The sequence below is a fragment of the Dinoponera quadriceps genome, unplaced genomic scaffold (genome assembly GCF_001313825.1).
Source record: "Dinoponera quadriceps isolate SergipeBrazil2010 unplaced genomic scaffold, ASM131382v1 scaffold566, whole genome shotgun sequence".
In the NCBI taxonomy this organism is placed as follows: Eukaryota; Metazoa; Arthropoda; class Insecta; order Hymenoptera; family Formicidae; genus Dinoponera; species Dinoponera quadriceps.
Genome location: NW_014555972.1, coordinates 5,420,252 through 5,437,305, shown reverse-complemented (window position 1 = coordinate 5,437,305; position 17,054 = coordinate 5,420,252). Strand labels below are relative to the sequence as shown.

Below are 17,054 nucleotides of genomic sequence, written 5' to 3'. Positions count from 1 at the left end.
GCGCGCCTCGTCTGTTTCGCAATCTCTTCGAGACTCGTCCGCGGCCGATTTATGTACGAGAATATCGCGCCAGCTGTCTGTTGCGCTCTCTTTCTACAATCGACAATACGAAGCGTAATGAATTATAAGCGAAAAGCGATAAAGGAAGAAACGTACAGGATGTTGCAAAACTACCGGGATCTCCCCCGACGAGAGCTTCAGGCATCGTGCTCCTCTTGTGTGTGTGGCAAAGTTCTCACATACGTAACTATGTATCATTTGTACAGAAACTTGTTGAAGTTACCTTCGCGGTGAAATTGCGTTTTCCGCGACGGACGCCGTGCGGGCCATTCTAGCCGCATATTGCAAAAGATGTAAGTCCACGAAAGACGCCGCTCGCCATCGACATCGTCCTCCTCTTCCCCGCGTGTCGACATTGTGACGACGTGTATACTTGCGCTCCTCCGCGAATATTGCGATCGCGTGCATGATACGCGCGACTAACGCGACGACGACGAACGGCCGCTCGCGAAGAGAAGACACAAATAAACTTCAAGTTTGAGCAAGTGTGCATAACAATCCGTTCGGCTATTGTCCCGCTAAACGGCCGACTGGCGTCCGTGAGTCACGAATATTGTGTAACGTTCGAGAACCGAGTATTTTCGGCACGTAAGCGTTAATATTCCTTTCGCGTGGACGTACCGTGCGGAAATTAATTGGCTATCATTCGCGAATAATCGGGGGAACCGTCTCGCCGGAAATTAGATAGATTTCTTAGGAGTCGTGTATCATGACTATTAACGCGAAGCATGCATTACAAATAGACGTACGATACACGAGATACAATGTGGAAAGAAAATATTGAGCATCAACGGCTCTGCTTGGTCTCACCGGAGGAGAACAATTAGACCCATTAAAAGGCCTTAACACGGATGTTCTAGTGCCATTTGAATATTAATGTATACAGTAAAAAGACATTTTGTATTCGTGTGAAAAAAAATAGGTCCTTGTTGAAATTTTTATATTAAGTCTTTAACATACCCGTGCGTTAATTTAACACATTGTGTTTAGGTTATCTCTATATTTTTTTATGTTGTGTCGATATTCAACATGTGTAAGTAAAAGTGTGTTAAAGTAACACATTTTACACTTCAAAGTCGATTAATTTTGTGTCAATTTTGGATATTTGTGCTCTTTTTCAACATCCACGGGTATTCTATTTTCTATTTTTCAACATCCACAGGTATTCTATCTTATATTCGAAAACACCTGTATAATCGAGCTGAAGTCTGCGAACGTTCGCCAATATTTAGATCTGATTACCTATTCATGTCTATACATCGCACTAATACTTTCCATAAATCCTTTTTAATTATAGGCATTACGAACTGGAACTCGTTGCCTTCGGCATTTAAAAATGTATCGCTGGCATCATTTAAATAATCCAGCTTTAGCTACTATATGAAACTGCAGAGTGCGGGGACCCCCTCAGGCTCCTTCTCATCCTCGTTTTATTCTGCGCCTTAATTCATTATTACATCATCCTTGTCTACGGTACTTCATTTATATTCATTCATATCACCTACGATACATCGACATGATATATCATCAATCAATTTATGATACTTCATTAGCATTTTCCTTCATTTTTCTGATCTTTTTCTTATTCTTTCCGTTCCGCGAGGATTGTCCATATCTTTAGAGCACTAGTTCTTTCTAGTTAACTTCTTCCACAAGATTTTCGACCGACCGGTCTTTTTAACATTCACCTTGAGCGAAAGTACGATAACTTCCGAACGATCCGACGCGGTTTCGTCACGCGGACTCAGGGCGAGGCACGACGAGTCCGCCGAACATTATCTTGATTAGTTCGCGCCAACGTAACGTCGACGAGCGAACGCCTCGACTATCAACCTCCACCTCCAACCTCCAATAATTGACAGGTGTGCGTGGGATTCCACGTGCCGAGACGACGACGACGACGGGCAAACAACGTGAAAAAAACGCTCGTGTTAGTCACAATGGCATTACTGTATCGACCTCTCTCTTTCTCTTCTTCTTCCCCCGGAGACAACACGTAACGCGGCGTGACGGCGCATTAATATTCATTCGTGGCGGCCGACTTTGTACACAGTCAGATAATATCGATATCCCAATTCTTTTCGGGATATGTTTAGTCAGGTGAGCCAATCTAGCGCAGCACCGCACGCCCGGGCGTAGCTCAGCCGCTCCGCAGAGACTTGCATTATTCATGCCGCGCGTATTAAATCTGTCTTGCGCGTTAGCATAATGCGCAACAGGATACAGGACCTCCGGGCAACGTTGTCGGCGTCCTCGTAGTCGTCGCTGCCGCCATTGTCGTCGTTGTCACCGTCGCACGGATCGAAGAAACGGAATCGGTCGGAGCCGAATCGCCAATAAGAATAAAATCGCGCACGTTGAATGCGCGCGTGCTCTCTCTCTCTCTCTCGCCCCCGGTGCGCGTTACGTGTCGCAAGAAGAAAAACACGTCCTTCGGCGGATTCCGCTTTCTTGGCCGGCTTGTGTCAGTCCTCCGCAGAGACTTCAAAGCGTTTCAGCGTGGCCGCACGTGTTATACGAGCGGACGTATTCGCACGGCCAATAAACAAGTGCAATAATCCCCAGTCGAGATTTATTGCGGTCTATGTAACGGTCCCACGAAAAATAGTCATTTTAACAAGCGATGGGACACGTGGCCCGCTGATGCGAGAGCCGATTTTACTTAGCCTTGGCAGTCGACGCGCAGAATCGCCGTCCGCTGTTTCTGTTACCTCCCGTAAGGGTCCGACGATAAGCGGGACAAATAGTCGAGTTGACGGCGAATTTATTCCGATTATTCGCTCCTCGACGATTCGTTACGATCACAGCGAGCGAATGTGTCATCTCGTAAGATTTTGCCCCCTTCGTCATAACAGACGATTACACTCGGAAAAGGAATTAGCTATAGATGTTAAAACAGGGACGGCTAATGTCGTTGTTATTGCAGCTAAATTTGTTAGCTGTTTCCAATCAAGACGTTACAGCAACACAATATAGCCGTACCTTGCAGTAGATGCACTTTACCTTTAATAGTTAATGTCTCTATTTTAGCTGCCATACAAGGAAAGAAGTTTCTCTGGATTTAGTACACGCGTTGCGTTTAACTTGGATTTGTTTAATAGAAATAACATAGGTTAATATCAAATATCGTTTGAATGAAAACGTTTCGTTCGAGTAAACTGTGTTGTTTGATAGAAAAAAAATTGTATTTAGAGGAAATAATATATTTTATTTCCAACGAAAAAATTTATTTCATTATATATTAAACATTATTCTACTGAAACAAAAGAGTTCTCCAATATTTTTCTGACATAGCGTTACTTCTTTCAAATAACTTACTGCTTATGACAGCCATTGTAATGTTTGGATAGAAATATGAAAGGAATATGTCATTTGACGTGAAGATATTTATTATTTAAGAAACCAAGCAATCCTGTCTGTTGGATCAAACATTCATTTGCTCGCTTCAAAGAACGGATTTGCTTGGATTCACAAAATTTTACCAGATCCTCTTCCCTCTCCGTGCACAGCTAAATCTCAGCTGCTTCGGCTAATTCTTTCTCCGAGTGCGTGAGCCGTCTTTGTCTCAAGGAATCCGATACTCGTGAAGGGAGTCTCCGTAACGCGTTGAAACCCGCAAGTGAAATTGAGTAAACGCGGAAGTGAGATTTCGGAGATTGTCAGAACGAGAGCTTCTCCGGCTCGGCGCGGAAGAAGCTTACGTAAAACGACGCGAAGACACTCGAGAAGAATGACGGTTAAGTAAGATGACGCTTAAGAATCACCTTTCTCCTCGGGCGGTAGATCGTCCTGGGACTCGTGGTCGTGGCAAGGATCGGGGCTGGGCGCATCGGTGGCCGGTCCGCCGCCCGGACGTCCCTCCCCTTTCGCTGGCACCCATAATTGCTGGCCGGGATAAATGAAGGTACTTCCGAGCCTGTTCAATTTGCTCAACTCGGACGGCGTCGTATCGAATCTCGCCGCCACTGACGTGAGCGTGTCTCTGTCGCCCACCTGTAATTACGAAGGCAAACACGCGTCATTAAGCGTCAAGAGAATTACTTTCTTCCCGCGCGCAAACACCGACGGGTACCACCCCCGTCAACCCCGCGGCGAGCGTTCGCGGAACTGCGCGACGCGTTTAATCGAATAAATGGCAGAAAACGCCGACGGCGTGCGAATGAAAAACGGGGCGAAATGAATCTCTCGTTACGAGCAAGAGCACGATATCTCGAATAAAGTATAAAATATAAAGCGTGCCCGAAGCGCCCTCGCTGGAGATGACGCAAAGACTCGTAGCGATCCTCGGCTTGCAAGCGTATTACATCGGCCTTACTTAGAAGTGCGCTTTTCCTTCGCTTTCCATCGATACTCATTTTCATCCTCCGCTTCGGCTCGTCCGTGCTAGCGGACGCGTGTATCCACGAGAGAACGCACCCCGTCGCTGCACGAAGTCTCCCCGACGAGGCGCGCGATAAAACCACCGTTAGTCCGCGGGCGCGCACCTGAGCTTTCTCCGCGATTTTCCCGCCGTGTACGCGCACGCGAGTGTGTACGAGACCATTAACCCATTTACATAAGCCGACAGAAATGGCGCGAGAGAGGTATCGGGCGATGGAAAATTGAATTCCTGGAAAAGGAGCCTCGAGGCGCTCTCGCGTCGAGCGAGCGGTATGTCTCTTATGCAAATATTCTCTCGTGTGCAACGACCTGTACAGCGCCGAGCGCAACAATGCCGTCGCAGTCGCACTTCGATACGACCGGCTATTTGTCGCGATCGCTTTCTCCACAAACAAAAGGCGAGCGGGTAAGGAAGCGCATACCGGGCCGATGTAATCCAATTAAAAAGCTCGTCCTCGCACGAGCGTTAATTTCACCGCCGCGACGATGGCGCGCCGTACACGGAGCTGTGCGGAAAAAACTTCACGTGTAACTTCGGATGTTTCTAGATTGCGTTCGCATTTCTTTCACGTTTCTTTTGGAAATTTTGCGTTCACATCGAGAGTGATATTAAGATATCTCTCTAACACGGGGAGAGAGAAGTGAAATAAGAATAACTAATTATATTAATCTAGGCTTATAACTCACGATCTTTTCTTAAATCAAACGAATAAGATATATTGATTTTTATAAAAAGATACTATTCATTAGGTATCCCAAAATAGCAATCGATGAAAACATCATTTTCAAGACCGAGTGCTTTCCGCACCACTCGGCGCTCCGGTGTTTTTTCCATGGAACACCAGCGGAAAATAGGGTTTCCCGACGCATAAAACACGATTTATGTCCCTCGAGGAAATTCGTTAATTATTCCGCGACACTTCAACCCGCTCTCACCGATTGCGCGCTGTTTACCGGCACATCTCAGCATCCCCACTTTAGTGTCTTCCGTAATTCCATTAAGTGTGCCGTCACGCAGAAATCTTGCCACGCTATTATCATTTTTCAAAGCAAGTTCCCCGAAGCTTAAACCTCTCGCTCCGACAATTAAGACGTTTATTTCCACCCGACGTCGACGCACGCGCGATCCTCCGTCTGTTTTTATTATTTCTAACACCGCTTCTCGAAAAGCGATTTTTATTGATTCTCGCGCTTATCCTTCGAATGCCCTCCTCCCGCTGACCGACGCGATTCACCTAATTTTGAAACGAAATTTGTTAGGTTTAACGATATCTTTCATGAAGGAACGACTTCTACGTTAAATGAACGGTTAAACAAGCGGCAATTTTGCTTCTATCGAAGACGGAGTCTGTTCGGGATTGATCGAAGAACAAGAATCCGTCGCCCGTTTGTTTTTCAAACGTCGCTTTCTCCCGAACGAGCAAGCTCCCCCGAAACTGGAGACTGTCGACGAGTGGTTAAAAATTAACGTCGATCGCTGCAGAACACGCGGAACACTATCTCATTTTCTCACCACACCTGCTCCGGGCATTTTCCATTCACGAGACGACGAATTTTTAAAAAAATTTTTTAAATTAAAAAAAAGTTACTTGTCAAACAACAAAACGGAAAGCGAACACGTCGTTTCCATCTTGACGTGCGCGCTTTCGACCCATTCTTCATTCTAGCTGAAAATATAGGACGATCGGGATTAGGTAAGCGATAGAGAAAGCCACAAAATTCCTTCCTTTCCTCGTTCGCGTCCCATTAGTGGTGCGGTCGAGCGAGAAAAGAACGGCAGAGATTAGACGCGTGGGTGCGACGCGGTGGAGAGAGGAAAAAGAGATAGATAGATAGATAGGGACAGAGAGAAGAGAGATCGATTAAAACGGACAAAAAGTGAGAATCGCGATGACGAGGCTGGCAAAAAAGACGTAGAAAAAGCGGCGACGCCAGCGCGACGAGGATGGCAGGAATGTTTTCTAAAACCGCGAAGAGCAAAACGACGAGCGGGAAGCCCATTGTTTCAGTTTCCGCGTCTTTTAGCTGCGCGACTTCACAATCCTCGTCTTCGTTTTCGCTCGGGCGAGATCTGCCAAGCCACAAAAGATCTCTCTTGCGAGAGGACTCTCCTGTTGTCTCTATCCCCCCCCCCCCTCTTTTCTCTCACGTCTCTCGATCCCCCGTCAATTCCCCGTGACCGTCTGCGCGCTTCTCTCTGTGGATGGCAGATTACTAGACAGCCGCGTTCACTCAGACAATGCACCGAGCCATCCGCGTCCGCGAAACGCGATGAAAATGTTACTGTTTCGTCGTACATCGTCGATCTTTGGGAGTCAAGTTGATACCTACACAGAGAAAGATTTCTTTGTATTTAATAAAATTTCCTTAACCGAAACAAATTTGTCCTTGGAATGAAACAAACAAACGAACGTTCGATTCAACAAATAGGATTGTTTCTCAAACAATAAATATCTTTACGTCAGTATTTCTCTCATATTTTCATCCAAACATTACAATGGTTGTCGCAAGTAATAAATTATCCGAAATAAATAACACTATGTTAGGAAAATATTAAAGAACTTTTTTGTGTACTTCAGTGGAACAATATTTACTATGTAATGAAACCAATTTTTCTTTTATTGAAATTAAATATTATAAATTCCCTCTAAATAATATTGTTTTCTCTATCAAGCAACAAAATGGTTTACTGTAATGAAATAACATTTTCATGCAAACAAAATAATATTTGATATTAAATTACGTTATTTATATTAAATAAATCGAAATCAAACACGTCTACTAAATCCAAAGAAACCTCTTTCCCTGTCTATGAATAGCTCGTGGCTGAAGTCTAAATCTTGTGATAATTAAATTCTCCCGATTTTTAATCCGGACTATAATTCATACGAATAACCACGACGTTGCCTGTCAAATCAAATATTTTTCCCAAGTATTTTCATTATCATCATCACTCCCACTCGGATAGTTTCTGATGCGCCAAGCCGTATAACAATTTCCATCGGGGAATCCCAGCTTAGAAACTATATAATGTAACTTCCACAATTATGAAAATTTGTTTAAATACTTTGATACGCGCAAAGTCGGGAGCGAATGAGCGAGCGGGCGCAAATACATTTCTCCGTACTCTTCGGGAAATTTCTTTGTAGTTAAAATTCTACGTTATCGCAAGTCAAAGTTAAAATACATCCTGGATGTAACTTCGCTCAGACATTGATGAAACGATAAGTGTGAACTTGGAAAACGCTGTCGCTTAACGTGCGCGAATGTAAACGAGCGTCGAGATGCAGCGTGAGGAAGAGGGTAGAATTGTACATTAATCGATCAACGGGAGGGGAGGGGAGTGCAAGGAGCCGAAACGGGCGGCATAAGCTGACTGTAATAGAACAAAGATTGCCAACGCGCGATTAGAGAACGCGGGGATTTCGCCACGGCCATTGCGATTCCGCCGCCATTAAACAGGATAACGGCAGCGGTCACCAAAATTGTCGCAAGACGACGTCAGCCAATTGACATCGTGCGTATCAAGAGGATGCAAACGTCGAGATCGTGCATACTGAGCGCTATTTCTTACGAAATTGACTAATAAATTTCTAATATTTCTGAATTCCTCCGAAATAATGTCATTTTTTTAACCACTGGATAATTCGAACCATTAACTTACGTTTATATATATCGCGATTAGATTATATATTAATTCAATATAATTGAGAGATTAAATATTAATGTTAGTTATTATAATATAATTATTAGGTAAACATCATTACATTACATAAACTTTCAATAATAATTCTAGCGCGTGTGCGAGCACAATGTAACGTAATATTCTCGGGCAGAGTTTGTCGGCAAAAATACGACCAATTGTGTGCAAACTAATTGCTCAAACTAATCGTTCTGTAGAAAACGAGTCGAACGAGATAATGAACGCATTCATGGATCGTATTTATTTACCGTAACGCTGCGGAAATACGACCTTCGGTTGGCTGTTCTCGCGAAGTTTATCGAGATGCTAATAAAAGTTCTTCGATTCGATCGCGATAAAGCTAAATAACAAACTTCTGCCGACGTAGCCGGCGAGAAGAGATCCAAGATTTTCGTTGAAGTTACTCGAAGAGAATCGCACAGAATGCATCGTAACGACGTTAAACTGGACCAGCCTGAATCTTCGTGAAGCCTCGCTTGGGTCTATTCCTTCCGAAGAGAACCAGTAAGTGCAGCTTGTGCAACAACTCCATTTCCTCAGCGAATAAACGTCGTGCGGACTTCCGCTCTTCGGAGCGTGAGCCTTTCACGAGCGTCGCATTAGGAACAGGTTAAGGTTAGAAGGAAAGGAGAAAAAAAGAGAAAGAGGGAGGGAGTGAGATGCTCCCTTCCTGGAACGATCGAGAAATTTCCCCCGAGGCATGTACCTGCGCGAAATCGGCAATAGCGATCCACTTGATAGCGTATAACGCGCCACGACGAGAGCTCTGATGTCATAAAGCCCAAAGGATTAGAAAAAAAAAAACAATCGAGTTCCATAACTCGTTACCTGTACATGTAATTTGCTTCGTACTTATGCACTTTTCCGGAAAGTGGTGTAAATATCATCACGAAAAATAGGTAATTTGATGGTTACACAGTGGAAAGTGTTGAAAGGTAACACAAATATTATGTCAACAATTGACACAAAATTAATATCCAAAATACGTTAATATAACATGTGTTATTTTAACACTTATAAATGTTGAATTGAATTGACTCAATAAAGTATATCGAATGAACATGTGAAAAATATACTGAGATAATATGTTAAAAATTTAACGGAAAAATTTTAACAAAGGCCGGATTTAACACAAAATGCTTTTCACTGTGTACGCGATCAAGGAGAGTCTCTCACGGCATTCAACGCGTCAGTACGAGGGTCGGAAAAACGAAGGACGAAATGATCGTGGTCGGTCATCATAGAAAGACAACATTGAATCGCTTCCCCGTGTGAGAAAGCCGAGGCCTCGAATTAAACGCGTCGCGCAGGCGGCCCGACAAATGACGAGGAGCGATTCGAAGAGCAAATTCAGATCGCTCGATACAAAGTGTCTCGACCTTGCGCGACAGACACGTGCCGTCTCGCGATCCTTGCATGCACGCTGTTCCAGAATTCTAGCGATGCGCGAGTCCCACCTCCCCAAAGTTCCCCGCATAGCGCGTGTCCGCAGTCTTTGCGAACTCGCCGACCTTTCGCCACGAGCGCGACCCTCCAGGGAGAAACTATTTCGCTAACGAGGGTCTCAGCCCGCTCTCTGTGCGCGGAGTAATTGGAATTCGTGCCGAAGCGTTTCGTCGAGAACTCGCGAGCGAGCGCGCGCGTTGATAACTGCGGTTGATATCCGAAGAGCGAGTTAGTACGTGCGGTTAACCCTTCTCGTCCCGCATCGAGATTCTTCAACGATGACTCTTTTTCCGCCCGTACGCGACGCAATAAACGCAAAACTCACGCGCGAATTCTCCACGCGGATCAATTGGCGCGGGATGTCCCCTCTTCTTCCCCGCCTCTGGCGCAGTGTTTTTCTCATTCGTAAAAATTATTCGTGAATAACAAGAATATGATATTTTTTGTGAAACTATATAGAATTTCTTCGTGTATATAAGCAAGTTTTACCTTCATACAAGATTAGATATATTCTTGTTTATATAGAGTGTCCCAAACTAATCTCGGTTCACTCGTTCTACTTGCACACTGCGTGAACCGAGGTTAGTTTGGGACACCCTGTATACAAGAATATGAATCTCGAATTGATGCTAACATTTCTCCGTTACCTTCTTTGAATATCGTGTTTATTTTAAATCACCGAATGTTTCTCGGATCGAAATATGGAAACCGTTTCGAATTTATTGGACGTTTATCTCGGAGGTACGAGGAAACGCGACTACAGTTACATGCCGCATGTTCGTATGCGCACTGGTAGGATAATGAATATTTACGCATTCGAGCAAAGGTTACATTCGTTCTCCTTGGCACCTAATCGTCTCTCGTCTCGACTCTCGATTGCTCACTGGAATGGTGCAAGTGCATCGTCGCATGCCAGAGCTTAATATGCGCTCAATTATGGCGCTTAACATGCATACATACGCACTTACCGTGTAGGCAATGGTGTTGATGGGCTGGGAGACGCGGCCGTGCTTCTTTTCCTGCACTGTCGAGCCATCCTTACTTTCGTTGTCAGAATCTGCGTGCGGGAAAGAAAGCAGAGAATTAGTTACATTTCACGACGACCGAGAAATGTGTTGATAAACACAGCGCCGCTGCTTATGCAACGCATGCGAATTTATCTCAGATAACCGCCGTGCGTAGATATCTTATCGTTATCCTCGATTTTATTTGTAAACTGTGCACTCGACGGTTTCACGAAACCTGAAGTTCAAGTTAATTCGACTTATCGCGTAATATTCATCCGAAAAGTGTTAAGAGGAAAGATACGATACAGATGGCTGCTTAAAACTATCTCAATTTTCGTCGAGAGTTGAGATAATTTTCAAATTATTGCGTAATAACAATTCATTATTGCCGAGAAGATAAAATCGTCCTACATAACGTCGAGTATTATGAATATAACGAGAATAAACGAAATTTGCTATTGCAAAACACGTACCAATAACACGGAAGGAATATATGATATTTTGTACGTAAAATCACATTTGTCTTCGACGAGAACACCGATCTTTATCGAATGTATTTACAAACGCCCATCGTCGATATCGATATGCGTTCGTCTGAGAGAGAGAGAAGCAGTAATTACTCAGACATACAAAAGAGATTAACGTCGATAATTAGTTGATCTCGCGTATCGCGCTGTTTTCATACACTTTTGTCTAATAAGCTCGTATGATATCAACGACCGGCTCGATGCATAAAGATTCGATAAAGACACTCTGTTACTGTTTTTTTCGAGAGCAAATCCATGTTTAGTGATTATACTTAAGATATAAAAAAGAACATAATGAAGACATTTTATATTTTTACGTTATATATTATCATTACGCGCGCGTTTTCCGCCAGTGAATTTCATTTATGTTCATTGGTTCACACCGACCTTGCTTCGATGGACATCATCACGCAAGACAATATATGGGAAGAGAATTGTTATCAATTCAAGACTCATATTCTTATATAAGCAAGAATATGTAATCTTACATGAAAATAAAACTTGCTTACATGAAAAAATTATAGCTCCACTAAAAATATCGTATTCTTGTTATTTAAGAATAATCTTCACGAATTGAGAGAAAAAAATATTGAACAGAAAGAATAATATCTTCAAACTAAGAATTATATCAATTTAAAAAAATCGTTCTTTCTATCCAATAATTCTTCTTCTCAGAATTCACGAAAATTATTCTTGAATGACAAGAATATTATTAGTGAAACTATACAGAATTTCTTCATGTAACCAAATTTTATCTTCATATAAAATGATATATTCTTATTTATATGTGAGAATATAGGTCTTAAATTGATACTAATTTTTTTCCGTGTAGTGATCTCTATCGCAATTCTCATACGTAATCATTACCAGCCGATAATATCACGAGAATATCATTCGTGCCGATCTCGCTCGCACTGTTTTGTTTTTTTTTTCACAGAAATATCGCGCGTCACATGATTGTTCGCGTATCGCACGATAATTATCTCCGCGCCGGACACTGGCGGGAAGCTAAGTAACGGCTTGAATTTAATTCCTGCGGTCCGCGTGCATTAGTCAGCCGATGCGCGAGCGACCGCCACACACCCTGCGTCCATTGGCAATGAGTGCATACAGGCGACGGTGCGGTGATAAACGAAGGAACAGCCACGTGACGCAAAAGTCATTACGGGGGAGGGGTGAGAGTCCACGCCGCTCTGGACAAACGCGGTTAATCACTGTCAATTTGAACATTCTTCGCCGGCGCCGGCGCGAGAGCACTTCTCTCTTTCAGAGAATATTCATAATAAAAGCGAAAAGAAGAATGACGTGGGGGAAACGACACTTTTATCGCGATACCGCATACATTACCTTTAGAATTTACATTATTATCTTGTGAAAAAAACTGGACAGAATCGATACTCCGCTTAATGAATAACTAAAAATAGCTTTATCGTTCAATTTAACATATCGCAGGATTTCCCCGACGTGCGTATCTGTAATAATCACTTTGGATATGACGATAAGACGACGAATAAAAGTGAAGTGTTAGTCGGAAACGAGTTCTAGCAATAGAGTTTTCAATTTGGAGGATCGCGGAGGAGGATCCTCCTGATTATTTATTGTCGGAAGGATACCGTTCGGCGTTTGTAATCGGACACGAGCCGACATTTAATATCGGCAATCTTTAGTGTTTACTTCTCACGCGATGATCCACATTTAATGCCGGTCCACATTTAATCACGGTCTTCGTCTCGCTTACATTTGAATTATTCACGCTTTGATAGCGTGAAAGCGTGTACGTGCGCATGAGTATCGATTATTCATCTTCGGAATCCATCGATTTCATCGGCTATTTAGCTGCTAATTAAAACTATCGATTGCGGCGTCAATCTTTCTTAAGGATGTATTATCATATATATATATTTTCAATGGCGCATCAAGGGGTCACTCGTAAATTTACTGTTTATCAAGCAAAGATTACGTTTCTATACATTTATTTCATTACCTAAGTAATAAATGTTAATTTAAAATGAAGTTGAAGTAGACAAATACGAAAGTATTATTTTTTATTTTTCTTATTAATGCTATTTTTATATATATTATTTGATCTGACAGATATTCGAACAATAGAAAGAGATATATACGTACTTAAGTATGTGCATATATATATATTTCGAATATTAATATAAATTATAAACTTTACTATTGCATTCTCAAAACAAGATAATTTTGAAGTTTGCGTATAATGTCCGCGTATCAGTCTTTAATACCGCAGTAATTTTTCATAAAAATCTTATTTTTAGTTTAGAAGATATTAAAAATAGAAATTGAATATAGCACGCTAATATCTTAAGGAACACGTGTCAAGTGTTAACTTTAGTTACAAATATCTCCGTTCACGAATCTTTTTTTAACTGCATGAGCACTGAGTTAGATAATATTTCAATGTATACGCGGTACAAATTTTATCGTATCTTTATCAAGTTTATTTCACCTTGCAACTTCCTTCAAAGCGGAACAACTTTTAATCCAGGCTCTGAATTATTGTCAAACTTTCAGTGCCACTTTCAAGCGCAACATGGATCAATTTGTAACTTTTTCACAGTTTTTTCATTATTTAGGGCAATATATCCTTAACCGAGGTGTGGGGAGCCTCGAGGATTCCACGGGAGACATTGTTACTTCGGAAAATAGACTCCGGCATCTTGCGAGCGCGTGACTACTATAATTATTACTATTAAAAGCGCCGATGTCAGATTCTTCGTATATCATAACTGAACCAGCCGCACTTCCTATTGTTCTCTCCGTGCCGAGTCGGCCGAGGAGTACAGATAAATTTTTCTCTATTGTTGCGCGAACGAGCGTGACGGGAGTAACGAGGAGTCGTCGCGAAGAGAGCCTGAAAGGTTTGTTTTCCTTCCGTGACCTTCGATAAACGATTCCGACACTTTGCTCGATTCCCGCCATTGCGTAATAAATCATCGGGATGAAGCGCCGTTATTCCGGGTCGCGACGACGCAGCGTGGCGCCGTCGAGAGCACGTGTAAACCTAACTTTTACGAATTTGCATACTCCGCCACCTCGCAGATGACGCGAGCGTAATTCCCCGATTCACCTCCGTCTGGCGAATACCCCTCGGAACGAAAATGTCGCGATTAATTCCCCGAAAATTCCCGTTCCGCGAAGAAGCACAAGCCGGATTTCCTTCCTTCTCGAAATGATGAAGACGATAAAAAAGGAGATAAAATCTCCCCATCTTGCGCAATGCGAGGAGGAAGTTACGACGCGCCGGCGTAAATCGCGAATAACTCGCCCGGCGCAAAACAAACCATTCGACCTACACGTCTGAGAATTTAGAAAAAGACACGCAAAGAGCGAAAGCCGCGTGGAGGACCGCTTTCGAGACAGCTCAAGTTCAAGCTAAGGAAACAGACCGACGAAAACACCGCCGTCGCGCTCGTTTCTCGCGAGCGTCTTGCCTCGCGTCTTTCTTCCCAATACCTGTGCTCGAGGCGTGCTGTAAGCCGCTTAGGAAGAGCCGCGAGTCTGCCTGCGCCACGTAATACACGACGTAGTCGCGAAATTCCTTTTCGTAGATGTGGATGTTGGTCGGCTCGTAGTCCGCGTACTCGTCCGCGTAGTCCCACTGCGAGCCCATCATGACCGAAACGTCAAATTCCATCGTCGACATCTGCGAGTCGGAGGAATATCGTCGTGTGTCTCTTTCTTTCTCACCTGTTTATTTTTTTCAGAATCGCCGGAAGGAAAACCGTTCGAAATTCGTCCTCGGATTCGCGCCCGATATCCCACGTGTATCCGTCGACCACTATCGCCGGAATGACGCGTCACCGTGCTCTGTTTCCGTTGCGGACAGGTGTCAATCGTCAGAGCCAATTGCGCGCGCGGTACCCCTAATAGCGAGTTTACACGAAAATCGGCGAGTCCGATTACTAATTCGCGCCTCGCGAATGCAAAATTGGTCGCGCCAACAATTCCACATATCTCGCGTAAACGTGAGAATCGCGTGCGAGGAATAAGCGATTGGCGCAAATTGTTCGTTCCAAATGGTGTTTCGCAAAGTGTCAAGTCAAATACAACGTGTGTGTGTGTGTGTGTGTGAAATATGCGTCGCGCAAATTACAGCTCCGTATCGCCCTACTAGCGGCGAATTACTTCGTCTTAAATAACGTCGGACGAATCCGACGATAAATCTACTCTTTAACGCCTCTCCCTTTATTTCTTTCCGCTCGTTGGACTCTATCGTGATCTTGCCCGCAACTTGGTGATTCATGCGAACTGACAGTCGACATTACAGACGTCCCACGCAGCGAGCGAGCGCGGCGACCGATAACGTTCCGCAAACTGGAAACTCACTGCGAAATATCGCGATCCGACGACGATTCTTTATCGCAGCAGACCGATGACAACGGCGGAATACGAATCCCGCATTAATCCTGCGTGCAAACCGACGAGCTCTTCGTCGACGAGAGCGAGGCGAGCGACTGAAACTGCCGTCGAGGCGTCTCTCGCGCGATCACGTGAGCGATTAACACCCGCTCGTTCGTCGTCGTTATCGTCGCCGTGGTCGTCTTCGAGGGATACTGTACCGTCGATCGTTCGAGGCCCGGGGCAGCCGATCACGAGATGCGTCCGGACAATGTCGACATCGAACCGGTGCAGCGACGATCGAGGACACCGCGCGATTTACGAATGCCGCGACGCACGGCCGCCGCGACTACGCCGGCGTAACTGATCGCCATGATGAATCGCGCTGACGTCACTCGTTGGCGGGACTATTCAATCGCGCCTGTTCCGCGCTCCTTATCGGCGACAATGCACGGCGATTAATTAAAGAGATAGGTTCTTGGAAGGAGGAATTCCGAGACTGATCGCCGAGATCAATCGATCGCATCGCGAATTTGGCAAAGCCAAATTCTCCTTAATCGATATTTACGAGTGGTATTACGTGGGAATGAATTATTCGCGGGCGATAAAGAGCCGGTTAATGGCCGGGAGTTACGCCACGCCGATAATGGCTGGAAATTCTATTCTCGTCAATCGCTCCAGATTACCGTGAATGTCCCGCCGTAATTGACTGTATAATTGTTATTATTGCATAAGGGATACGTGAAGACCCCGATAGAAAGGCAGAGGGAGAAAGAAGGGTCGTTGAGATAATTAATTTTCCCATATAACAGAGGTGTTCGATATTTGTTCACCGCATATGGCGAGTAAGCCGCTGCGTTGCGGCGAATACATGAATAAGAAACAAACATAATTTTACAGACCTTCGACCGTAATCTCATGCATAAATGAAGAATGCCAATAACCTCGCGGTAGCAACAGCAACTTTATAATTAAGAGATACGATGCTGGGTGAATAAAAAGTCAGAGAAACTAATACAATGTATTAAGCACACGGTAATTGGTGCTGAAAACGGCCCTCTGGAATTTTTTGTTACTTTAACAAAGTGAATGTGTTAAAAAGTAATATGCTGATAAGGTGAATATGTTATTTTAACATTAGATTTAAGTATTTCTTAACGCATTCTCCATGTTAAAGTAACACAAAAATTTAAGTGTTTTTTAACGCGTTTTTTATTGTGTTTAAGTTCAAATCCACACATTGCAAGTACCAATGACTTATCATCTTTTCATAAGGCGTCGTTATTATTTTATAAAGAATTATTACTTTGTATATTATTACACAGTAAAAAGCATCTTATGCTTGTGTTAAAGTCGGTCCTTGTTAAAAGTTTTGCGTTAAATTTGTAACATATTCGTACGTTGATTTAACATATTGTGTTTAGATTATCTCAAATATTTTGTGTCGAATCGATATTCAACACGTGTAAGTATTAAAATATTTTATAGTTCGGTGTTGATTAACATATCATGAATATTAATTTTGTGCTAATTTTTGACATAATATTTGTGTTACCTTTCAATCTT

At 43.4% G+C, this 17,054-nt stretch overlaps 1 protein-coding gene across 9 annotated transcripts in view; it reads right to left on the bottom strand.

Annotated features, from left to right (window-relative positions):
* The window catches only part of LOC106746221 (TLD domain-containing protein 2), a 145,712-nt gene that overhangs the window by 36,578 nt on the left and 92,080 nt on the right, over positions 1–17,054 (bottom strand). For all 9 annotated transcript variants that reach the window (XM_014622537.1, XM_014622538.1, XM_014622535.1 and 6 more), the window contains 2 exons: positions 10,558–10,646; positions 3,825–4,053 (listed from right to left, as the gene is read on the bottom strand). In XM_014622537.1, coding sequence (XP_014478023.1) covers positions 3,825–4,053; positions 10,558–10,646 — 318 coding nt within the window. The remainder of the gene's footprint in view (positions 1–3,824; positions 4,054–10,557; positions 10,647–17,054) is intronic.